Source organism: Corvus hawaiiensis, chromosome 26, assembly GCF_020740725.1.
Source record: "Corvus hawaiiensis isolate bCorHaw1 chromosome 26, bCorHaw1.pri.cur, whole genome shotgun sequence".
Lineage (NCBI taxonomy): Eukaryota > Metazoa > Chordata > Aves > Passeriformes > Corvidae > Corvus > Corvus hawaiiensis.
Window position 1 is genome coordinate 37,183,702 of NC_063238.1, and position 26,119 is coordinate 37,209,820.

At 39.0% G+C, this 26,119-nt stretch overlaps 1 protein-coding gene across 9 annotated transcripts in view; it reads right to left on the reverse strand.

Moving 5' to 3' along the window:
• Nucleotides 1-11,411: 11,411 nt before the first annotated feature.
• The window catches only part of LOC125317398 (dynein axonemal assembly factor 11-like), a 67,508-nt gene continuing 52,800 nt past the window's right edge, over nt 11,412-26,119 (reverse strand). For 7 of the 9 annotated variants that reach the window (XM_048287182.1, XM_048287180.1, XM_048287177.1 and 4 more), the window contains one exon: nt 15,907-17,389. In XM_048287182.1, coding sequence (XP_048143139.1) covers nt 17,203-17,389 — 187 coding nt within the window. In that variant the 3' untranslated portion in view covers nt 15,907-17,202. Of the gene's footprint in view, nt 13,148-14,972; nt 15,069-15,906; nt 17,390-26,119 lie in introns of those variants that run through there. The other 2 variants (XM_048287179.1, XM_048287178.1) reach the window with 2 other exon arrangements.

Sequence of the window (26,119 nt, forward strand, 5' to 3'; positions counted from 1 at the left end):
CTTAATTTTAAGCATAACAAGTATGACTCTACGTCTTCATTTCAGGCTAGCTGAATCCAGAACTTCATGCAATAATTCTGTGTTACAGATTGAGACCTAAACTAGCAAAGGTAGCAACTATCAATGGAGATTTGTGTAACCTCTGATCTCTCAGCCAGTGACAGGACCCAAGGGAATGGCCAGAAGCTGTGTCAGAGGAGGTTTAGGTTGAATATGAGGAAAAGGTTCTTCACCCAGAGGGTGGCTGGGCACAGGAACAGGCTCCCCAGGGAAGTGGTGAAAGCCCCAATCCTGACAGAGCTCAAGAAATGTTTGGACAACACTCTCAGGCACATGGTGGGTTTCTTGAGGTGTCTTGTGCAGGGCCAGGAGTTGGACTTGATCTTTGTGGATCGTTTCCTGCTCAGGACTTTCTATGGTTCCATGGTTCTGGTTCTTTGCTTCTGATTCTAACCACCAAGAGCACACTCAATAATACTGAAATGCCTGTTTTGTTTTGCTTTAAAATGAACAGTAACATATTTGCCTTATATAATTTCATTATATTTCATGAAAATAGTTTAAAGATGAAGGAGTATCTTTTCCAACTAACTCCTGGTGAAAATGATGTGGTTGTTAAATATTATCCGCAATCTAATTAAAATTCTTAAATAGTCCTGGTTATTTGAAGCCCTGTTATTTTTTATTTCAGTGGCACTTGGGTTACAATCTCTTGACTGATTCTAATCTCCCATAAAAGCTTTGTTTGAGTGGTTAAAATGTTCTCCTTATAATTCTATAGCATATCAACTCAGACTCTAGAAAAACCACACAGTTCTAAACTGAACTGGGATTGGCCTTACTGAAGCTGAGTTTCTCCATGGCCCTGGGTAAACTAATATTATCTCTGTTCTATGTCAAATTGAATTTCAAAAACACATGCCTAAAGTCACAAGTGTTTCAAGATTAGCTTTCATTTAATAAACCTTGGAAGAAAAGTATTTGAGCACTAAAAGGCACAAAGTGTATGAAATCTGAGAAATGTCCAGCAATATGCTATCACCATGTGACAGGTCAGTATTTGTTTAGCTTTAATTTTCCTTCTCTGTGAATGTCAAAATACTTATTATATTGCTATGTATATATATAGAAGCCAGGTGTAGAAAGATAAATACTGCAATTTCTAATACAGGCATTAACTGAGCACATGATTGGGTTTCCATTTGCTCTAAGTAATGCAGACCAAGTAATGCAGTACCTTCAACCTTTTGAACTTGTTTTCTAGGCTTCCTAGATTTCTTCCTGCCAGCCCAGGCTGCATCAAACTTGTGAAGGAATTCAGTTCTGCTGCTGCTGCTGACAGTACTTTCTTGTTAATCTTGCTTTACAATACATGATGCTATTTGCTTGATTGCCATGTTTGCCCTTGCCTTCACAGAAATTTTGTGCCATGGAATAATTTCTATATGAGGAAGAAAAAAATCTATTTCATCTACTCAGATGCACAAAAAGTCATGACTGCAGACAGCTCCAGAGCTAACCTGTACACTGGACCAAGTCCCTTAGGTTATGTCTACATCCCCATTATCTGACACCAAGGGCAGCTGGCTGCTCCTGTATGAACAAATCCTTTTCCCTGAGAAACAGAACAGCTGCATCCTTAGTTCCATGGGGAATGACCCCAGCTCCTGTTAGCTCCTCTGCTGGGTCTGGGGACTGTGTGGGAGCATGTTAGCTGGTCCCAGGCAGAAAATGCACCAGGAACAATTTCCAGAAACTGTGGAGAATCAACGCTGTTAATTTAATGGCATAGATGTAGCCTGAGGTTCCTCTTCCAGTTAAACAGGAGAAATATGTGCTTTGTCATAAACACTAAAAGTAGATAACTCATGTTTTTAGCTGCTTATTTCTCTCCATGACTTTAAAAGTATGAGGAGTGACTAGGAGAGAGACAGACATCTACATGGTAGAAATCTAAAGGTAGATCGGATTAATCTTTCTGAGAACTCACAGCTACACTTGGCAACATAATGTCCCATATTAAAGTCAGTGGAACTTAATTAATAGTTTAGTTTTACACATGCACTTCAAATGTCCTTCCTGCCCATCAATGATTTCTAAAATCAAGGCCAGTTCTTTCAATCTTGGTTTCACAGAAGCTAAGGGCAAACTCCTATTTCTTCACTGGAGTCTGGATTTCCTTGTTAGAGTTCAAGTCTCCAAATGAGAGATGCTTGTTTTAATTGGATTACTCACCAGTGTCTCTGCTGATAGGCAGCAGAGACTGAGAAAAACAATTATAACTCTGATATTCTGGACAGCTCTGCTACTCCAGCTCTCCCCCAGCATCTGAAGAATTGGCAGTTCTTAGAAGAAAGTCCATACTAAATTAAGAAACATTCCTTTCTGCTCTATATTAACAGCTTGCAAGCAGCAGGAGACCAGAGAGTTTTGCTCTATGAATTATTTTGTTTTAAATGCAGAGAATTAGTTCTTTTCTTGTTCTCTATTTTTATTGCAACACTTTTGCCAAGCCTCCATATGCCAAGATGTAATTAGCTTTCAGAGAAGACATTTGCAGATCTGGCACAGACCATGGATAGTTTAACAGCTTCTTTTCTGTTTCTTCTGAATATTAAGCAGGAGCATATAATTGCTTGTGACTTCTTTCAATGCATCTCTGGAGTTTAAATCATTTTTCAGAATTAAATAAATTTTTTTAAAAAATAAGGTTAACACAAATATTATTCAAAGAAGATATTTTAGGCACACACAAAATCAGGAATTCCTACAATTATGTGGTTCATTTCAGTGCTAATTCAGCCCTATCTTTTAATTATACATATATTCATTCTCTCTCTTTCTATATAAAGATGAGAAAGACTGAATAAAGACTGCCAGGTGTGTGCACTAGAGAAGAGCTGATTTTCTGAGGGCGACCATGTCTTCTGGTATTCCTTGTCTCTGGAGTGCTTAATATCCCATTCATTTCTCTTTATATTTTGTCACTTTTTATTTGCTCAGCAATTTGGTGTTAACCAGACATCTGGAGCTAGCACAATATTTTCAATGAGCTGGATGATCATTGGAGGCATTGACAATTTTTACTGATATCACTGCTTTTCACTTCACTCAAAAACTGTGCCTGATCTCCATGGTACCAGCCATAACTACACAGCTCCTTCAGGCTGGTTGATTCTTGCTGTTTACTGCCCACTGTCTTCTGAGCCAGATACAAAGGATACAAAACCTCACAGTCATGTTAATATTCCCCACATTGCACTAGAACAAGCACGCAGACAGGAGTGAGGTAAATCAGCCTCACTCCTAGCCAGACTGAGGATAAATGGATGTCTGAACCACAGATGGAAGCTGCTGGAAGCTACATTACCAGTGATATATTGACTGGGGACCTCTTAGTATGTCCTATTTACAAAGGGCCCCCCTGACTGCAACAGCTCTGTGAATAGCTTCTGCAAGGATTTCTGGGTGTTTTTGATGAATTTTCCACAGCACATCTTCACCTCTGTTTCCTGGACCACCTTTGGCTCTGTGGGCATGCGTTCTCAAAGGTGACTGGCATTTTGAAGGGCTTTTTTCCACACCTTTTGTCTAGCTCTTTCACTCCTTCGTCTCCTGGATCTTGTGCAAAAGCAACTGCCAGTGGCACTTGCAAGAGCTGCTCTCAGTGGCAGTGAACTCCCCTTACAGTTTCCCAGCAGAAAAAAATAAAAGATTGAAAGTTATTCTACTTTTGTAAGACTGCCAGGAGTTGGACATGGTGATCCTTGCGGGTCCCTTCCAGCTGAGGATATTCTATGATTCTGTGATGACTGCCAGTTGTGGCAATGCACATACCAGACAGTACATTGTTAGAAGATACTGTGGCATGGGGACATAGGAGGGACAAACTGGTGAAGTGACCTTGTGTAGGTCATGCACAGGCATGAGACTGCTCTGTGCATGGCAGTTCTGCAGGAGAGGTCTTAGGATGTACTGCAGTCTATGCAAAGAGCTGATTAAGTTTCATGTAAGTAAAATTTGACTGAGGTAGGAAAAGAGGTAGGAAAAAATCACAGACTCACAAAATTGCTTGGGTTGGAAGGGACCTTAAGGATCATCCAGTTCCACGTCCTCTGCCGTGGCAGAGATGCCATCCACTAGATCAAGTTGCTTAGGTCCCCATCCAGTCTGTCTTTGAACACTTCCAGGGACAGGGCATTCACAACTTCTCTGGGCAACCTATTCTACTGCCCAATTAAATATGTCCTCAATTAAAACGGAGTGTTTGCACTTGTCCAACTTAAAGACTTCTTAGAATTTTAAACTAAAAAAAGGGTGACTGAGCCTGACTACATGGAAGACATAAAAAATTCAAATTCTTTCAAAAAATACCTAACTGAAATATTTTGCTGCTTGACTGCACTTCGGCAATGCACCCAGAGGGGAAAAAAAAAGGGATCTCACTTTGCTCAGCAATTTAATATGTAGAGCTATCAAACAAAAAAGATGTCAGTGTTCACTGAGCTGGTAACAGAGACTAATCCATTGCAAGGCTGGAAGAAATGTGTCTTGAGTCTTACATAAACGGGACAGCCTAGTTTCAAAGGGATGTATTTTTGCATGTCAGAAAGTCAGGCTCTGATTAATAAGGCATTTAACATAAATGACATCGTTTTGACAAAGGAAAAGTGACAAACAGAATGTGATGTCTCCCCTGCCCTCTGGCTCTCTCCAAAGACTTTTTTAAATCCCATGCTAATTAGATGCATGCGCAAACAATTGATGTGTCATGCCTTTAACAAGCAAAGGTTTGTTTTCTGTGAGCTAATTTCACCAAAAATTCATGCAGATCCTCCTGTCTTATAAATGGGAAGGGATGCTAAGGATGGTTGAGTACCACATGCCATGGATTGCCTGCCTTCAGCCCTCTGGTGTCACTCACCAGCTGACTCCCACTGCCTGAAGAGCTCAAGATGAGGCAGCCACCGTCAGACTCCATCCACTGCTACCAGCCAAAGTCTTCAAACAAGTGCCTGGGATGCTGCAGACTTTCTTCGCCTCTCCTGTATGAACACTCCAAACCAGAAGGCTGGCCGTCGTCACTGGAGTGTGAGGCTACGGATATTGCAGTGGGAAGCTTCTGGAAAGCCATGGATGTTTGATCTAAACTGTATCCTACTTATGAAATCCAGCATAAGCCAGCTGAAGGCTGCCTGCACACCCAGCTCTCCACAGGTCCCCTCCTACTTACCCACACCCTTTCTGTGCATCCTCATCCTGTGCATGTCTGAAGAGTGTGGAAAATGTGAATTTTTCAGACTGCCATACTATGGGCACTACAGATCTCTCTATTATCACCACTGCAGGAGAAATTTTGTTGCCTTACAACTCAAATGTTCCCACTCCAAAACAGGAAGCAGAGGGAGTGAGGACCATGACCAGGTAACTCCACCAACCCTGTGAGGATTATAGAATCCCTTAATAAGAAAGAAGCAGGCATAAGTGACCTCGGGAACTTGCAGGGTATATGTCAAGTTAAAATAAAAAATAAAATAACATAAATATGGGCAATAAGGACTAAACTTTTAGGAAGGCCATTGTTTTAATCTGAATACAACAACAGGAACCAGGCTAGAGCAGCAGTAAGGATGAAGGTTGAGCCTCCATACTGCTGTCAGCTCTGCATGGGTGCCTTTCTGTGCAATATGTGTAGGTCTGCACAGGCCTGAAGGATGCCTACAGGGGGGTGATGAAAGAACCAGAGCCTCCAGAAGCATTACTGACTGGGTAGACATGGCAGGAGAAGGAGACAGTGAAGGAGAAAGTAGGAGAAAGGAAGGTCAACAGTCCTCTCCTTCCTAGGCCACATTAAGGATTAAATTATTCACTTAGTGGGCAATGTGCGGGTGAAGGGGACAGAGCTGACACAGCAGAGACCCAGAGCAACACCAGTCATTGGGGTGTTGCTTGTTCAAAGCGTGGTGGAGAAGAATGCATTTGTCACCATGGGTGGCATGGACATGGGAACTGGAGGAGGAGCACCAGCTGGCACTGCCTCTGTTGGATTCTGCAACTCTTGAGATGTGACGGCAAACATGGGCCAAGATGCAGGGCCCCATCAGGCTCCTAGAACGGTTGAATACTCTTCCTCAGGATGGACTTTGTTTATCTGAACAGTCACAGATTAGAGCTTTTGTCCTCAATTTAAGAAAATTTCTGAAAGAGAATGAAGATTATCTTCTTTTGTGCCCAGAGGACATCAAGAAAACTGGTGAAAGGGCTGCAAGGAACATCCTGTGAGGAGCAACTGAGGGCCCTGGGCTTGTCTGGTTTGGAGAAGAGGAGGCTGAGGGGTAACATCATTGCTCTCTTACAGCTCCCTGGGGAGGGGAAGGAGGGGGAGTGATAAACTCTTCTCCCTGGTATCCAGTGACAGGATGCATAGGAAGGGTTCAAAGTTGTGTCAAGAAGTTCAGAAAGGACGTTGGGAAGATGCATTTCTTTACTGAGAGGATGGTCAAAGAGTTGAACAGGCTTCCTGGAGAGGTGATCAGTGCCTCAAGCCTGACACTGTTTAAGAGGCATTTGGACAATGTCCTTAACAATAGGCCTTAAATTTTGGTGAGCCCTGAATTCATCAGGCAGTTGGATTAGATGGTTGTTGTAGGCCCCTCCCAACTGAAACAGTCTATTCTGTTCTGTTCTGTTCTATTCATTTCTGTTCTACTCTCTCCTGTCCTCTTCTATTCTTCTTGTCCCACCTGTGCAGGGTTTGACACATCCAACCTTAGGGGTGCATCAGTGGATTTATATGCATAGGTTCTGCAAAAATTAATATGAGACCTTGTTTCCAAGGATTCAACATCTATGCATGGAGCGCAGTTGAATTCTTCACTGCACAGCCTGTCTGGTATTGAAATGCCAGAACGAAGGATGAGACCAATAAAAACTACTCAAGTTCATAAGGATTTAATGTAAGAATGAGCAGCTGTTTTCATCTCCTGTATTCAGACCACAACTCTTTCGCCTAACTGATGTTCTCAGGTTCACTGATGTATTTGCCATTTAAAATGCTATTTTTGGACTCCCAAGTCATGCTTCACTCCAAAATTCTTTACAATGGAATTCACAATAAGTTTTTTGACTAAGGTCTAAACAGCTCTTGCCTTTTTTATTGTCTGCCATATTTCTATATCACACTATCAGAATAATCAAGGTTAAACTGCCAAGGTCTGAATCCCCTGATAGTGTGCAGTAATAAATTTAGTGGAGACACGGTAATTGCTTCACCCAGAAATGCCAGTGAATATGTTGAATATGGTAAAGCTTCTCACTGACCTCTTATCATTTCCCAAAAAGATACATTATATGCAGATACTAATTTGTTAATTGTCATGCAGTCAAAGGCATGCAAATGATGTACAAAGTGGATCTACTAAAGACTATTGACATGCAAATTGTAAGTTCTTTTAAGTCTAAAGGGAACAAGAACATTCAGCTCTTTCCAGCTCTAGAGTAGTAGAAGTTCATTACATTTAAAAAATGTTTACAATAATTTGAATATGGGCTCTTAAAGGCAAAAGTAAAAATGTGTACCTGTAACTGTTGGAGGATTTTTCTGCTGGAGTGACCTTTCAATTGAAAATGACATTTTTGAAAAGCATTGTACAGCCAGATTGCTGTGGAAGTGAGGAAGTCCCAACAATTTACTCTCAGGAAGTGACAGGGACAAAAATGCTTGAAGGGTTTTTTGCACTTATTGCCTTTGGCATCTCAGCATATTCTGCTTTCTCCTCAACTCCAGTCCAGAAGAAGGGAAGACACTCTCTCCTCTGCTTTATCTGCAAGTGGGGGTGTCTTTTTTCATCCCATCTGCTGCCTTCATGGGAAAAAAAATCTTGTGCATTTAGGTCATCTGACTTGATAAATGCTGGATGGGAAGTAAGAAAGTATTTTGTGTTTTTTGAAGATGTATGTTTGAAATTCTTGCTCTTTTGCTTTGTGACCAATCTCTGTCCGGTATAAATCAGAAATGCTACTGTATTCTACTTTCTGTTTATATATTTCCACAGAGCCAAACCAAGTTTTTAAGCAGTAACCGGTGAGTTCAGGTTTAAACTTCTCCCAGGAAATGACTAAAGGTAGGGTCTGATCACTTACTGAAACACTGAAAAATCACTGCCCTCCAAAGGCATCTCAGATTAGATACTAAATATGGAAGAAATTGAAATGGCCAGTCATTTGAAAGTTTTACTGTCAATATTTCAACTCAAATAGAAATACTTTTACTGAGTGTATGGAAAAGGATGTTCTAGTTGATATAAGGCATTCATTTTTTCAGAAAGCTTTTGACAAGGTTGAAAGATTAGGAAAAGGAACTAAGCTGTCTTGGCATAAAAAGGAAGGTCAGCCCAAGGATAAAGAATTTCTTAAAGACAGGAAAGAGAGTAAAAATAAAGAGTTTTCACAATGGAGGATTATCTGTGGATCCCTAGAGAGACTTGGGCTCAAAGTTGAGCTGCTCAACACCTTCTCAAATGGTCTAGAAAAAGAGATTAACAATGAGATGATAGTATTTGCTAAAATAAATGTTGAGGTGATAAAATGGCTTGCAGGAATCATATCGCAAGCTGCCTGAGAAGAGCACAAAAATGTCTGAAAATCCCAAGGAGTTGAGTGACTGAAGGAAACAATAACTCAATATCTCTAAATACAAAGGGGAAAATAACTCTACAGCTTGATCTGTCAGTACACAGTGGTAGGTTCTTGTCTAGTTATTGAAATTCAGGAAGTAAAATTTGAGCTCCCTGTAGGCAGTTTTATGAATATGTGGGCTCAGTGCTTGACAGTATTCAAAAGGTAAGAGTCCATTAGGAATTTGTAGGAAAGTGAGAGGTAACATGGTGCTGTGTAAAACCACAGGGCAAACACTTAGATTTGCCCCACTCCGTCCTGGATGCAATAGAAGTAGAAAAGGTTCTGAGGAAGACAACAGGCTGAATCAAAGGAACTAGGAATCCCCAAGGATATGTTGATAGGCTTAAAATAAACTAAGGCCAATATTTACAGGATGCATAATTAAAGCACAAAGCTCGTAGCCACAGGATATAGAATGGAGGTTTATAAGCACAGTTAGTGTGAAATAGCAGCAACACAGATTCACAGAGGAGTTTTCCATCAAAGATAATTGCATGTCAGCCCCTAGGTCAGGCTTTCCTACAGCTGCTGACTGTCTGAGATTGTATCAGCGAAGGATCACCCTTTTCAAAATTTCTTATACAGAACAGGGTCAAGTCTTCCCAGCAGGGTATGCAAAATTAAATTTTGCCTCTCCCAGAATGAGGGGAAGGGGTTGGATTAAGTTGGGAGTGTGCAAGAGAAACTGCATCCCTCAAGGGTTAGCAGGTGTGATGGGGCAGTCATAGCCCTCCACACTAGTGGGTACGTTGCTATTCACTGTATTTCCTGGCTTAGAAATGTCCTGCTTGAATTGAGGCACATCTTGGGCTAAATGGACTTCTGATTTGGCTTCATCTGGTCTTCGTTACACCTACCGCTGTGAGCAATGGCATAAGAAATTTATTGGAGAATTCGTGCCTCCTGCCCTCAAGTGATGGGCTTCTGCATTATATCCTTATCTCTGCCACTGCTGTATTGAGTGACTGAGGTATATCATTTTATCCTAAATTCTTCATATGATCACCCATAAGATGAGCATATCTTTTCCCAGTTTTGACTCCTAGTTCACCAATAATTTCAGTATCAATTAAGCTGAAGTTGGGAAGCCTTCAGAGCTCCTCTGTGAGTAGAGACTAGATAAAACAGTAGAGCTCAGACATTCCTGGGAAACTGTGGGGGTATGATATATGGAGTCCTAAAGTAAGGCAATTATGGATCTGAGTGCTGGGAATTTCTTATTACAAAAGCATTTTTCCTTAAGTGACTCATCCTGACAATAAGCCTTGGTAGATGCAGAATTTAAGAGTTTGCATATCAAGCTGTTTACTCAAATTCCTTTGGCTTTGGAAATGGTGAGAGGTCCTATGAACTCTAACCAAGAACTCTAAAGTCATCATGAAAGACACAAACCAGCACCACATGCACAAGGACCACTAGCCTGGAAATGGACTGGTGGAGCCTGGTTCAGGACTGGATGGTAGTTTTGAAGCAGGTCTCCTGCTTGTCTCTGTTTGTCGTTCCCTTGTTTGCAACGTCAGGGAACAGACTCTTAGAACCACCTGAAAAGACACACTGTCTCATGCCCTAGAATGGACAAGGAAGTACAAAAGTAGCGAGAACATCGTGCAGATCAAGAAATGGGGAAAACATTCATATTTGTGTTCACACACAGGTGTTCCTTCCTCGGACAGACTGAACAATACCTTGGATCTCCTTTCCCAATCTGAGAAAAGATACATATAAAGTCTTTACAACCTATGGAACCTCTGTCTGACCAAATTATGCTTTTTCTTTCCTGATTCGAGATCCCAGTGACAAATTCAAGACCTGATATTTCAAGAGCTATCAGTTGCTGAAACTAATTTCACAACTCATTTAATAGGCAGACTTCTCTGTCTCTAACCACTTGTAGTAATTTTCTTTAATCCTGTGGTTCAGATATATCCAGCAATAAAATCTCTCCTGCTTCAGACCCAAGCTGATTTAAATGGTCATTTTTGCCAGCTGTCCTTGAATCATCTACACTGAACCCTGAATTAATATGATGGGAAAGAAGAAAGAGCTTCTTTGACTATCAAAAGAACTTGAACTAGATTTGAGATTTTCAGCGATCAGATACCAGGTTTGAGCTGACCCAAAGTAATTCATTTGTCTGGCTAACTGTGATTTCCATGCCACACATTGCTCTATTACTTATGAGCAAATATTAGACAAAGTAATCCCTTTGAAACAGGCATTAAAAAGCTTACCTCAGTCATTAAACCCTTTCAATGCCTCATTAATTCTAGCAGTATAATCTGGTTTTGATTAACCAGGTTGTTAAGCATCCAGTGTCAAACACTGATAAAGAGGGAGAATTTGCTTTACAGATCACAGACAAGTAATTATGTATCTCAACACAGCTGATAAAATGTAAGAAATTACCTTCAGCCCCATACAAATCCCCCCAGCACAGTTAGCATGGAGTAATCTGATGACACCTTCACAACTATAGGTACATATTAACATGTCACAAGAGCCTTTGATACTTCATTACCACTTTGAGAGTGTTCAGGCTGAAACTCAAGTTTTGTAGGAAAGAAATTGAAAAAGTTTAACTGATTTATCTAAGATACTCTAGGCCTGTACTGGGGCCACACTTGGAAAAGTTTTAAGAATGTTTGACAGTGACTTAGTTTCATACATGAATTCCCAGATTGAGCTAAACTGTAAGCATAAATTTTAAAAGACACATATTTTTATTTAGCATATTGAAAAATAATTTTAGTGAGATGAATATAGCTTTTACTACAGACATAAGGAAGGGTGACACTTTTAAGCATTTAAATAGCTGAAGCTGTAAGTAGATACTGAGCATAAGCACACATAAGGAAGTTCTGAAAATGGTGCAGGATATCAGCATCTTTAAATATTCAGAACTACAGTACAGAGTCTTAGGTTCATGGAAATTTAAAAAAATGAGTGAAAAAAAAATGGACTTGATTCCCTTAGAGGATTTCCACTGCAGAACGGATTTCGGTGCAGGAAAAGCAGACAGCTTGGATTTCTTCTATAGCTGATGCCATGCTTCACTTCAGCTATACTTCTTAGGTGACTGATAAATCTCCGTGAATGTTTTCCCTTTGAAAATTTTATACTGATGATGCACTTTCATTTAAATATGGAAGCATATTGGAACTTTATTGTCAATCTCAGTGAAATCCTTAATTAAAAAGTCAGATGGCTGCCTGCCTTGTTGCAAAACCAGAGGAGCCAACACTAATTTATGTACACTGTCAAACAGGCATAATTATGCTGCTGGTAGACTTGCAGATGGTTAGCAGTGAGATCACAAAAACAAGGGTCAAAGCATAGCCACAGCTCGCATCTTTCTACCCAAATGTTCACCAGTCAATTCTTCTATACACATATTTCTATGAAGTTTCTTAGGAGGAATATGCTTATGGTTTAGAGCTGTGGAGTTTTTAAGTGCTTCTGTTCATACAATACATGCTATAACTTCTGAGATTTTCTTTTCCCCAGACATTCAGGCTGTACTACACTGAGAGTTGTATTTCCAGTAACAGCAGTACAACCTGCAGTGTGGACTTGGTTATTACAATTTTCCTATGCATCATGCTAGAAAAGCTGTTGTCAAATATCAGAAAAGTCTCTTATAAGTTGAGACACCTCCAATCAGTGCCCTATATGGAAAAATTGCCACTTTGTGCAGATCTGAACTCCTCCAAGGGCAAACCATTATGCTAACACCTAAACAAACCAGCGGGCTGGTTCTGTACTATACCATCTCCTTAAGGGAATGGGCTTTTGACTCTTGGTCCCTGGCCAATTCCCACCACATCAGGGCTTCTCTATGGAGGAGTTGTAGAGTTTCTTTAAATAAATGTGTGGCTCACATTTCTGTGCTCTGTGTAAGGGAGTGATTGTTGTTGTCTGTAGCAAGGGCTTATATGGCAGAAGAAACTATGCCCAGTCTGTCTAACATGACTTCCTTGCTTCCCTGTTCCTTCTAATGTCTATATTTTATAATTAGCTCAGGTAATCCATGGTGATCCTGAAACCAACACAGCAAACAGTCTCCAGACCTGATGTACTCTGTGGCTCTCACAGTGTTTTGACTGTGACATGTTTGATGCAGGAACAATTTGTACAAAACCTGCCTCAGAGAGATTCCAGCTGATTATTAGATAGCTCCAGTGCACAAGTGTGCAACCAAGAGCAGCACTTCTGCCACTAATAATATCTTTGATCATTTCTGCTTTTTAAAAAGTAAAACATGAACTGTCACTCTGAGTAAGCTGTGTTTTCTAAATTATGTCATACCTTTTGTCCCTGTTAATTCATATGCTGTTTTCTTAGATTTCAGCTTCATTGAGTTTTCACTCTGCCTGGGTGTATCAGAGGTGGAAGGAGAAAGCTGTGTTCAATCAGTATTGCTCAGGTGCTGCAAATGAGAACAATAAGCTTCAGCATGCTGCAGTTGACTCTGTAACAGAAGAAATACATTTATTCACAAATAATTTGCAATTAAACTGTCAATAGGTGGTGCCCAGTGACAGAACCAGAAACAGTGGGCACAGAGTCAACACAGGAATTCCCTCTGAACATCAGGAAATTTTTTTTTTTTTACTGTGAGGGTGACCAGGTGCCTGCACAGGTCACCCAGGGAGGTTGTGAATTCTTCATCCCTGGAGATATTCTAATGCCATCTGTATGAGGTCCTGGACAACTGGCTCTAGTTTGAGCAGGGAAGTTGGACCAGATGACCACCACAGGGGTCTTCCATCCTTGAACATTCTGTAATGCTGCGATTTAGTTTGGGTGAAGTTACCCAGTCTAGCACTGACAGCAAACACCTGGCCTTTAGCAATTGCTCAGAAAAAGACTAATGCTCAGGCCCTCTATGCTTTCTTTCATATTCATTAACTGGTAAGAAATGTATTTGCTACTCACCAGTTCCCCCTTATGGGAATTATCATTTGAAACGTGCAGTGGGAAAGCATATTTTGCATGTCCAGTACTGTTACCCATACTGAGTATATTCAGAAATCCATCTAAGACTGAAAGATCTTTTGGTAGCTTTGAACCAATTTTGCTATTTTATTGCATATTGTTCTGCTGTAATTAGAAATGCAGGATAGTTTTACCCTGTCATAGTGTAACAGATTCCCTTCTCCTTTTGCTTTTTTTGACCAAGATGAATCAATTTAATGCTGGAGGGAACCAGACACTTTCTGGTTTTTGCATCAACAAAAATCTTGTTCTGATGTCAAATCCAAAACTAACATGCCATCCCAGTTTTAGAACAAGTGGAAGATTTTGTGGCAAATCCAAGGGCATTCCTGAACCGTTACACATCTTTCCTCTCAGTACTGCTAGAATTTGTCATTAACCCCATCCATCTCCTGTCTACTGGATGATGAATAAATCCATCAACCACATACTGCTAAAATTCATCCAGTCATCTAGTTAGATCACAACACACACTCAGTGCTTTCTGAAATTTTAATCTACTTAACCCAATTATATAGTAAGAGATAATGTTGTACATACAACTGCTGAGTCTGCAGTGGCAGAATGAGGCAAGTGGCAAATCAAAAAGCAGCCCTTTTTTGTCAGCTCTAAGTAGGGGAATAGTGTTGCAGACACACAATGGGTTTGTTCAGCTGCCATGTCCTTAACTGGGGGAGACAATGGTGGAGTTCCCTCCTTTGCTCTTCCTTCCTCTGGTGGGGGCTGTGACTATCTTTATTCCTTTCGTTATCTTTTAATTTTCACTATACGGGGCATATTTTATCTATGTTGGCTGCGTGTCTTTTGTCCTCTTTTGTCCTCTTTTCTCAAAATTGCATTGTCTTAGTGATCAGTAATTTTGTAAGGTGTGTTTATGCTCTTGTGGGTCACTGTTTTCATCTTCTGCTCATGCACTTTGTCTCTCTGTGATCAACCTCTGCTGCTGTTCTCCATGGCCCATACTCAGTTGAGAGGTTTATTGAAGCTGATTCTCAGAATATACTCCATTTTCAGGCTGGAACCCAAGATTATGTTACCATGTGAAACAACTCTTTCTTCAGTAGTTCCAAGTATATTTTGGTACCTGCTATCAGTTTTCCTATGACGTGTTATTGTAGCTCAATACATTTTTTATTCCCCCCCCCCCCCAAAATCAGAGCCAAATCTATTCACAATGAAACCAGATGAACAAAGAACTGAGTCGGAATGGGGAAAGATTAAATTGTATTGTCCTTTGGTTTGACATTAGAGATTAATTTTTATAGCTCTCTTTTTATGAAAAAATAAAATAACCATACCTGACCAGGCTGCCTGGATGCCTCTGTTTTCACAATTTTCTGAAACTCCTGACAGGTTCATCCATATTTGCTGAAGATCTGAAAGGTTGATTGTCCCTACAAGATTTTCAGAAATAAGCAATGAAGAAAAAGAGGAAAGCCTGCAGAAGGTTTACCTCTTAGAAACATCAGGAAATCCCCACAGCAATCAATGAAATTACAGGAAATTAACAAAATTTTGGATCAGCTGCCAAGATTTACTGATTTTTGTCTTCAAAAATGCAGTGGAGCCTTTTTTCTTCACCTATCTCAGCAAAATTCGTACTTTCAAAACCAAAGGAAGTACACTTGAAAGGAATAAAAACATAAATTGCCCATCCGACTGCTAAAATTTACATTATCTGTTGCCTGTTTTCTGATTAGGGCTGCACAGTTACATAAAACAGCATCAACTTTTAGGACTCCCAGGCTCTCCCTGGGCTGCAACGGAGTCTCTGCTCCAAGGGGGTCTCTCTGGGGCTGCCAAGGGGGGATCCCTTCTCTGAGCCTGCAGCCCCTCCTTCTCCCCTCCTCCTCCAGTTCCACTTACGGGCCGCTGCTGCAGCTCCCTCCTCAGCTCCTCCTCCTGCAGCACTGTCACCTTTGGCCCTTGCTGGAACCTGCTTGTTCCTGACATCCTGCCACCCCCGGGGCAGGGACAGGTTGATCCTGCCTTGATCAACCCTGTGCAATCTCAAGCACAGAATGCTGATGTGCAATCCAGAAAATTATCCACGCTCACCCTACAGGCATGTTACTACTCAGTGAGATCAAGAGATAAAATTTGTCTTTTCCATAGTTAGCTAGCAAGATTAGGCATTTCTAGTGAATTGGGACATATTGCAAAAGCAGTTGATGTTTTTATACTCCATTAACCAGAGCAGAGCTGATTAAATAGATTCCAGGGCTCAGAGGCTTGTATCATTGAAGAATTTATTCTGGAGCTGGAAAAATTGAGTCACTGCAAAAGAAAAATCCAAGATGATATGACAGTACCTCAGATGATGCCCAAATTCAACTTTGGTTTACATCTTTGAGATATATAAATTTTCTTTTCAGCTTTTAGTATATGCAGCATTAGTACGAAACTTCATTTTTTTATCCTATATCCATTTCAAACTGCAACCAAAGAAAATGCATCAGTTCAATCCATCAGCCCAAGATGACAGATATTTTCTACTTCTCTTCAGTGCACTTTAAGATAGACTATTTATCTTTGTCTTACATTAAACATCTGTGAAGAATCGTAAAGCACTTTAGAGTGGCTTAAAATTCCCAGAATTCAGTGGGAATATTTTCATTCAAACTGCTGAGTTTTTTGCATGATGTTTTTCACAATTAGTGATACAGCACTTTCAAAGGATGTGCTATGAACTTGCCTATGTGCTGAGGATACTGTGGCCACTATCTGAACTTAAACAGTGGTTCAGTAATAAATGCAACTCATTAATTTTCTATCTTAAGGATGAAAACAAATTCTAACCAGAAAATATTGCTTGATTCTTCCTGACTTTGCTTGCTCTTGACTAGAAGGAAAAGCTGATTTGAATCTGAAGCATTTTCTTTCTCAAATGAAGTCTTCATTTATAAACAATTACAAATGCATAAGGAAGGTAATGAAAGTCACTCAATTTATTTTTTGCTTGAAGTTTCTCTTTATTCTCTCCCAAAATCTTCAAGGAGTGGTATTATTAGATGAGCTCCAGAATCCAGGAGCTGAGCATTATGCTGGAGATCCAGTGATGTATGGTAGATTATAGCAATATCTCTCACTCTAACAATACCCTTTTCTCCTACTGTCGTCCTTCATGAAAATGAAAACACTGAAGGAATACACAGGGATTTTTCCTATCCTTAGTTTAATGAGAAAAATCATAAATCTTGTTACAACTGCTTTCTTCCTTCTGTTTCTCTTTTTCACAGTAATGCGTCATCTTTCAACCCAGACAGTAAAATCTTTGAAGAAATGGTGATCTCTGATACAAGGCCCCTATTCTAATTTCAGAGTTATTAAGAAAAAAATCTAGAAAAAGAATTTATATAGCAATATACTAACAGAAAATGCAGCAGAAAACACTGGCATAATAAAAGTTATTGTTAAGAAATGTAATGATATTGCCAACTCCAGCTCTGTTTTATTTTATTTACACATAGGGTCATGAATTCAACATAAGCATTCATGTTACGTATAGAGGGACTATTCCAGAACGTTTCAAATTAAGGGAGGAACATCTTCATTATTTTCAAAATCAACACCGCTCTTCTTAACCTCTGTAACCTTCTGTGGTTGGAGCTTTATAGGTCCCTGTCCGGTTCGTTCCTTTTCTTGGATTATCTTTGTCACATCAGGGAATGAATATTTACTAGGATCCACTTCTAACTTCTCAACTTGTCCACTCCTGAGACAACAGGGAAATAAATGGAAGAAACCCTTAATTTCAGTGTCAAATAAAGCAGAACTGTTTGAATTTATTATGTGATTCTATGATTCTATTTTGGGTGCCTGTTTATAAACACATTGACTTTGGTATGAGGGTTGTTACTGAGTCCAATTAAACCAGTGTTAAGAGTTCTTGTAACTTGAAAATTGATTGCTAAATAAAAACCCTAAGTGTAAACATATAAAAGTAATACAAAATCTCTAAGATTTTGTACAAAAGAATCCATAGTCTCTAGACTTCAAAAGTTAATTTTTGATCTCTGTAACTCCCTTTATATCAAAACATAGTGACTGCTGGTATCACAATGGTTGGCTTTTGATGTAAGAGCATTTTTATAAATCTAATTGGTTTTTTGGGGTTTTTTTCTGTTCCTTTTTACACAGTTCCTTCACACTGGCTGTCCCTTAATTTCTAGGTGCCAGGTCCATCTTTTGAAAACAGAAATACTTTCATTTAGAGAGAAAATACAATTGTAGGGACTTGTCTGCCTTGATCAACTAATTTTTATATTTTGGCAATATGAATCCTCACCATGTTTTTATTATGAAAAAAATTAAATTATTTAAAAAGTCAGAACTTTAACACAACTTTCAGATTCTATTGCTATTAAGGATACTCTTTCAGATGACATTTAGAAATGTGTACTGGCCACTCATTAAGGCAACCTATCCACATCACCCAATGATCAAAGATTTGAAACATACTCTCTGTCTTGCAGCATTTAATCTCATTATTCTTTTCTAATAGAGAAGCTCAGTGATTAAATGGAAAAAATAGAACCTGCTTTCATGCAATTTGTAACTGTTTACATGAAAAAATGGCAAAATGGAAATTTAATTGTACATTTAATTTCTTCAAATTACAACATGATTTGTACATCTTCATTTTATACTGAGCCACAGTTCCCAGCTCAGCATTAGAAAAGACAGCGCCTCACCCTTCAGAGATGTGAGAAAACTCTGTCTACCCAGGAGATCAGAAAGGCTCCTTAGCAAGAGAAAAAACAAGAGGGAGGCAAAGTCAATGCATGACAGAATGCATTTCTTGAAAGGTAATGAAAATTTGTAAATAAAGTACAATAAAAGATTTTACACTGAAAATGCACCATCTTTAGTTGTTAAAATAGAGAGAGTTTTGCAGGGCAGCTTCCAAATTGTAGCAATGTTTCTTCATCAAGGCTCTGGGAGATCTGAGCAGGCATCCCAGCCCTCACCTGTGTGCAGGATCTCTGTCGAACTATAGGAGAGATGCAGAGGGGCGCGTGGGAGGGCTCCTCCTCTGCTCCTATGCTGTGCTGAGGAAAGCATGAGTGCCAGAAGAGGCAGTCACCAGCCTAACCACCTCTTTTAGCTCTATGCCACCAGATTTTTCTTGTACTAAAGGAATTATTTGATCATTTTTTCTGAGCAGAAAACAGCCAGAGAAGCTGCCTGCTTTAATAATCTGGATAAATCTTTTCCAAATAGTGGCATAAGAAAAAATTACTCAGAGTAGAATTTTATGGGTAATGAAAACAATACAAGAGAAGTCTTATTTCTTTAGCCTGAAATTCTCCAATTTACAAAGCTAGATTTTTTTTTCTGATATTGCACTATACTATTTAATGAAACAAAAATATGTTCAATTTGTGGCAACATTCTGAAAAAAATGTTCATCCCCAAAAAGTAAAGGGCATTTTTGTTTCTTGACGTGCTGTGACCTGGAATCACTTTGTCAATAGCTGTTGGCAAGATTGCAAAGAGAGCAGACCCTGTCCAGACTCTTAAACTAATGATTTACCACGAATCTGAAGCACCTAAAAAAAAAGCTAAAAAAGGATAAACATGAAAATAAATTAGGCTCGTCCATTACTTCCATCACATGCTAGAAAAGAATTTCCTTAATTTGAAGTATTTTAATTAGTAGTGGTATTTCACATTTGTTCAACAGCTCTAAAGTTGTACAAATTGTCAGTCATAAAAACATAATCATGGAGTTTGAATATCTTATTTCTTTGTAGCAGAATAAACTTCAGTACACCCAAAAAGAATTAACAGTGAGTATCATAAGTAACACTCCACACCAACAAGCTATGAAGAGGTTATTGCATCAGCCATTCTCAAAATTTCATCAACACATGTAATCTTGAAGTATGTTAGCTACAGGCAACAGGTAAGACTGAGAATCAAGCACAAATTATTTTTTCCAGAAAGGAAGTGGATTTTTATGTACTTACATGAACATGATCAAACGTTCTATACTTGTTTGGTAAAGCTCCACAGTGGTATCATAGCTACCATGATAAACTATTGGCTGACAGCAAGACTCAGGCTGAAATCTGTGCAGCTACGACACAGAGCTGCTGAGCAGCTGCTGCTCTCATCATGCAATCTATGCAAAAGAGGCTGGGTATTGATGAGGTCAAGGGTAACCACCTGAACATATTTTGTAGAAAGAATAAGGGTTTTTTCCATGTAATTCTATCTAGCAGAATAAAAATCATCTTGTTGCTGAAGCTCTTCCATGAGCAATGGTAAAACAGCTGTTATGGAAACAAAAATATTCTTTGCAGGACCAGCTACAGAACATATCCGAAAATCTCAGTGTTTGCAAACTATTTCAAGTTCAGGTTTAAAAACTGATAAAGCTCACAGTTTTTGGCACTGCTACCTGCTGCTGAGTGTTCTCTACCTAAAAAATTATGGTCAAACACTAGAGCACCACACAAAAATAAATTAAATCCTTTCTTCCTGACATTTTTTTTCCCTTGAAAAGGTTATTTCTACCTCCACACAGTTTGATTATGCTTTTAAAGAATAAAATTAGAAGACTCCACAATAAAGAAAATTTTGCATAACTATTGCACCCTGCAATCTGGTCTGTGACATGCTGCATATCTGATAATTTGGTATTTCTTGATAATTTACATTTTTGTCTACACAGTCCTTAATCCCCATACTTGATATTTAAATGATTTGACAGTTACATTACCCTGTTTCAACTTCAGAATTTCAACAAAATTTAGATAGCTAGAGATTTCTCATATCTTTGAGCCAGAATATATGGTTATTGACATGTTATTGAAAGTTTCCTTTCTGGTATCAGGATATCTAAAAATATTTAGGAGTCACAACCAACAGCCTTGAAGAGGCACTTTTTCAAATCTTTTAACACTGTGAATGAAAAAGGACAAAAAATTATTATCATCCCAGAAAAAGTACTAATAAATCATTTTCATGAATAAAAAACCTGAGTGATTCCAGTATATGGAATGACAACTATTTGAGAGCTTAGAGAAGACAAATCTTTATTTAGGTATGTTAAAAACTGATGGTGAATGTGTGACACTTGTCATACTCTGGTCTCAACTTTTGAGAATATAAACTTAGAAAAAATCTACTAGGTAATCTAAGCAAATAATTATGTTTTTTTAAGTACCTGGAAAATTAATTCCTCTTTCATTGTGTAAGAGGCCTTTCAAATCTCCATATATGTGTGTAATCTGAAATGAAGCTGTAACTGGAGTCTTCGGAATCAGTGGGAAGACATGAATCCTAGTAGAATCAAATTCATTTTTCAGGGACTAAATGTCCATGAAGAAGTACTAATAAATCAGTGGTAAATGTTCTGATAAATAAAAGGCTGATGATATCTACATCATTCTGTTCTAAAAGACAAATATATTTCACAAATAGGATTCACCAGACTGAGAATGTATATATTACTAGTGTCCATGTTTCTAAAATTATGACAGAAAATTGTAGTCACTGTGACATTTTCAACTTCACTGTTCCATCCCTTTCCTTCTTTTGAATAATCACTTCAAGTTAGTAAATTTTAAACTGACCTTGTCTGCAAGCAAGAAATATGCTCCAATACCTGCAACATGCAAATTGACTCTGAATTTCTACATGTGGCTATAATATCATCTTATTTTCACTCCTTTCACTGTTAAATTTGTCAGCCAAACTTGAAAGTATTAAACACTTGGGAAACATATACTGAAAACACACTTTATTCTAACAAAGTTTTTTCAAAGTTATGGAATGTTAGAAGGCAACTTTTAAGTCCATCTCTGCCCTCAGACTTTTGTCCTTGTCCCATATGCACAACAGAAGACTGCTTTAGACTGCAGAGATCAGGAGCTAACTGAATTGTTCTCTTGAGAATGCTTTATCCAGAAGTGCACATTTCTGAAGCCTTCTCACCTTTATTAAAGTTAGGGATTATCAGATGCCTGTGTGCAAATTAATTTTCAAATCACTTCTGAGGCAACCCAGCTCATTAGTCAAATGATAGAGATGTACACCCTCTGCTTTGATTAGCTCCAGGCCTCTATGAGAATGTTAATAAATCCATACTTTGAGATTAATTTGAGTAAAAAACATTTTTAATATGTTGCTTAGTCACAGCTGACTACACTTTCTGGTTAAGAAGTTCACTGAATTACAATTTCTATGATTCCCGCCTTCCCATACAATATTACTTGCAGTCTAAAAGTTCTCAATGTCTTCATGACAGCTAGCAAGCTTCATTGTCAGAAAATATTAATTCTGCAAACTATTCAACTCTTAATATCTGTGATCTAATCCCAGGTATTTATCAAAGGCATCACCTCTCAATAGAACTGATAACTGACTTGTCATTTGTGATCTTTGCACACATTTACTCATCTGTCATTCAGGCCACTCTTCAGACATGCTTGGCTTTCTTCCCATTGAAACGTTTGTGCTTGGTTTAGACACAGAAGAGAATTTGGGTTCTGAAAGATCACATAAACCCTCCTGCAGCTCTTTCAGATCAGTTCGTCTGCAACACCATTCAGTTTCTGACCTCATCTTATCTCCCCTTCCCAGTCCTGAGGAAATCACTCACTTTGTTCTACTGTATTTCTCCTCATAACATGGTGTTCTCCCCCTTCCAACTCATCACATCTCTATCCCTCTGCATGCAAGCTGTAGGAATGTAAGACTGGGAGAGATGTTCAGTGATTCAGTCTGTGGAAAGGCAGTATTCTGATACTTCACAAGGACAGCTTCAAGAATTCAAATTAGAACTTCTCACTTCCAAAGAAAGATTCTTACTCTTACATCTACGATTTTTTCCCATAGATTTGTTCTTTGCCTCTTCTCCACCAAAACGAACCAAGCTAAATCAGGGTCATCCAGTAAAACAGAGCTTTGCAGTATGTTTCATCTTCAGCAACACTGTTACATCTCAAGTGAGACAACTGTAGAGAATTTTTGAAATAATCAGTCTTTTTTTTTTAATTTGTTAATAAGCAAAAAAAAGCTTAACTAAAACCAAAGACTTCTCCAAAAAAAGTGAAGTAATGCTTGTTTATCACTGAAACTGCAACACATAAAAGAAGTTCTGTTAATGAGTCTTAGTATGATATGTTTGCTAGAAAAAGGTTGGAATTAAAATCCAACAGTGATTAAAAACATACAGGTTTTCTCATTCTCAACTTCAATATAATTTACAGGTAACTTTACATATTTTATGTCTCTCCCAATTAGTGAAATTTGTTTGGAACTGGATAACCTCTTCAAAGGAATTTATAGGTGCACCAGCAGACAGAGGTGGACAATCCAGTAACATATTTTTCTTTTTCTTCTCTGCAAGAGTCCAGATGGAAAAAATAAACCAAACCAAACCAAACCGAAACAAAACAAAACAAAAAATTGCCAAAAGCCATACATTGTGCACTGCCACTAAGATCCAATTCCAGTGGAATATAAGTCAGATTTCCAGCTTAATTATACACGGTATTCTCTAGAGCATGTGCTGGCTTAGTCACCCAGTGCTCTCTTGCGTAGCTAAGATGGGAAAAGACACTTGGGGTAGTCAGATTTGCAACGCCTGAACAAGAAAAATAGAAATCACCTCTACCTTGCATTCCTTATTTAATTATAAAAGGTGTGTATAGATCAGAACTTGCCGATTAGTTTTGAATTCTGCAAAAATTGCCACTCCATTCCTTTGCCTCTTCAAATTAAACCATTCTCTGGCTGCATTTCTCAACCTCTCTGTATATAAAGATCTACAGTAATAAAAAACAAAACAAAAAAATCCAAGAAAACTCCAAAAATGAAAGAAAAATGTTCTAGTATTCCTATGTAGCTTTCTTTACTGGAGGAATTCAAATGTGTGTATATTTATTAGAGATATTTGGAGTTTTATTTAATTTTTTTCTTCTCCAACACACTAAAGAAAAAATAGTCTAAAGCTGTAGGTATGAGTGAAGGATTGTTGACTTTGTGTAACTGTTGCTCTTAAGATTTCCAGTGCAACTTCAGAAAAGTCAGTTCCTACCTACCTCCGAATTTCCCCTATGCAGCTGTGGAGAACTCAACTTTGGTATCTTAAAACTGAACTGTGAGGCCAGTTCCAGTAAGGAATGGCACACTCAGCTACTGCACTAACAGAGGCTTTGTAAGTATAATAGATCAGTCTGTCAAATTCCTTCCACAGAAACTTGCCTCTTTGAGGGCTCAAAATACAGTTTTGTATATAGTTACAGAAGAAATCTCTCATACATGGCAGAAGTAATGACAGTATCATCATGTAATCTAGCTAACAAGAGTTAAAGAGATTTAAAGCTCTACATTACAGTTTGGCAGTTTATATGTCTGACAGCATTTAGCTAAGACATCTGTAGCTGTCAAGTGTAATCACTGTAATGAATGTTCTTCTGTAATCTAAGAGACAACTATTCGGCAAATTTTTAACATCTGGCTAGTCAGCGACTTTTCAGCTAAAGAGGTCAAAACTTACTATTTTTAGAAAGAAGTGTAATTCAAAGACTCTTTTCCTACTTCTGCCTTTGTGATATATATTCCTGTGATATTTTAGCCCTCAAAATCTGCAAGAAGCATGTTCATAATTACTTAAAACTGCACAGAAATGAAACACAAATTCTTGGAGTTCCACTATGCCACGGTGTATCTTTAGTTCATCAGCTGGCAGGAAAGGGCACCATTTCACATTATTACTTCCATGCTCCCATTATTTTTTAAACATTTACTGTGCAGCCAAAACTAAAGGCAAACAGAGGGCTCTAAGGAAATATAGTTTCCTAATATACAAGTTGCTTTTTTAATTTATTTCTTGTAATGCATTTAAAGCTTTAGCTGTACTTCTGTGGAAAAGCACCATTCCTTTTGCAAAGAGTCATAAAATAGACTCACAGAATGGTTTTGGTTGGAAGAGAAATTTACAGATCATCTAGTCCAACCCCTCTGCAATGAGCAAGGGAGACCCTCAACTAAATCAGGTTGCTCAGAGCCCCATTCAACCTGACCTTGAATGTTTACTGGGACGGGGCATCCACCACCTCTCTGGGCAACTACTGACAGTGTTTCACCACCCTCATAATACAAAAATTCTTTCTTATATCTTTCTTCGATCTTTCCCCTCTTTTACTTTAAAACAATTATGCCTTGTCCTTTCTCTAGAGGCCTTATTAAAAAATCTGTCCCCATCTTTCTTATAAGATCCTTATTAGTATGAAAGGCTGCTAGGTCTCCCTGAAGCCTTATCTTTTCCAGACTGAAGAACCCAGACTCTCTCAGCCTTTCCTCATAGGAGAGGTACTCCAGCCCTCTAATACTTTTTGTGGGCCTCCTCTGGACTGGCTCCAGCAGGTCCATGTCTTTCCTGTACTGAAGATACCAGAGCTGGGTGCAGCACTCCAGGTGTGGTCTTGGTAGAGCAGAGCAGAGAGGGAGAATCCTATCCCTCAACCTGCTGCCCACACTGCTTTTGATGCCAGCCAGGACATGGCTGGCTTTCTGGCCTGCAAGTGCACACTTCCTGCTCATGTCCAGTTTTTCACCCACCAGTATCCCCAAGTTCTTCTCAGGGCTGCTCTCAATCCCTTCTATCCCCAGCCTTTATGTATACAAGGGGTTGTCCTGAGAACCATGTGCACCACCCTGCATTTGACTTGTTCAACCTGATGACATTCACATGAACCCACTTCTCAAGCTTGTCCACATCCCTCTGGATGGCATCCCATCTTCTGGCTTGTGAACTGCACCACCCAGCTTGGAGTCACCCCCACACTTGCTGAGAGTGTGCTTGACATGAAAATGTACTGGTCCCAGTATGGGGCCCTGAGGGACACCACTTGTCATTGATCTCCATCCAGAGACTGAGACATTGCCTACGCCCCTCTGGACACAACCATCCTACCAATTCCTAGGCAGAGTAGAAATCCCAAAGGTGGGGCTGATGGGTCATGAGCTCCTAGCATCCTTGTTTCTACTCTTTTTAAAAATGGGTGCAATATTTCCATTTTTCCAGTTACCAGGGACTTCACCTGATTTCCATGACTTTGCAAATATAATGGAGAGTTACTATCCACTATTTGGCCTGGACCTTCTAAAAATACTTGACGTACTCAGTAATCAAAATGATGCACTTTTGCAATGACTGCTGCCTAAGGAAAGGGTGCCTAGTCCTTGGGGCTCACTAGTAACCTCAACAAATTCTTGCAGGTGCCCTATCATCTTCTCATAAAGCAGATCATCAAGAAAATAAGTTAATGACTGATTTTTATTGGAAATAAGAAATTAAAAATAAAATTAATTACAACTGACTCTTTCAGAACCGTTTTGCTAGTGTCCTAAATATTGAGAACAAGAACAGCCATGATTCAAAATGCCATTTTTTACTAGCTGCTTAGCCTTTTTAACAACATTCACC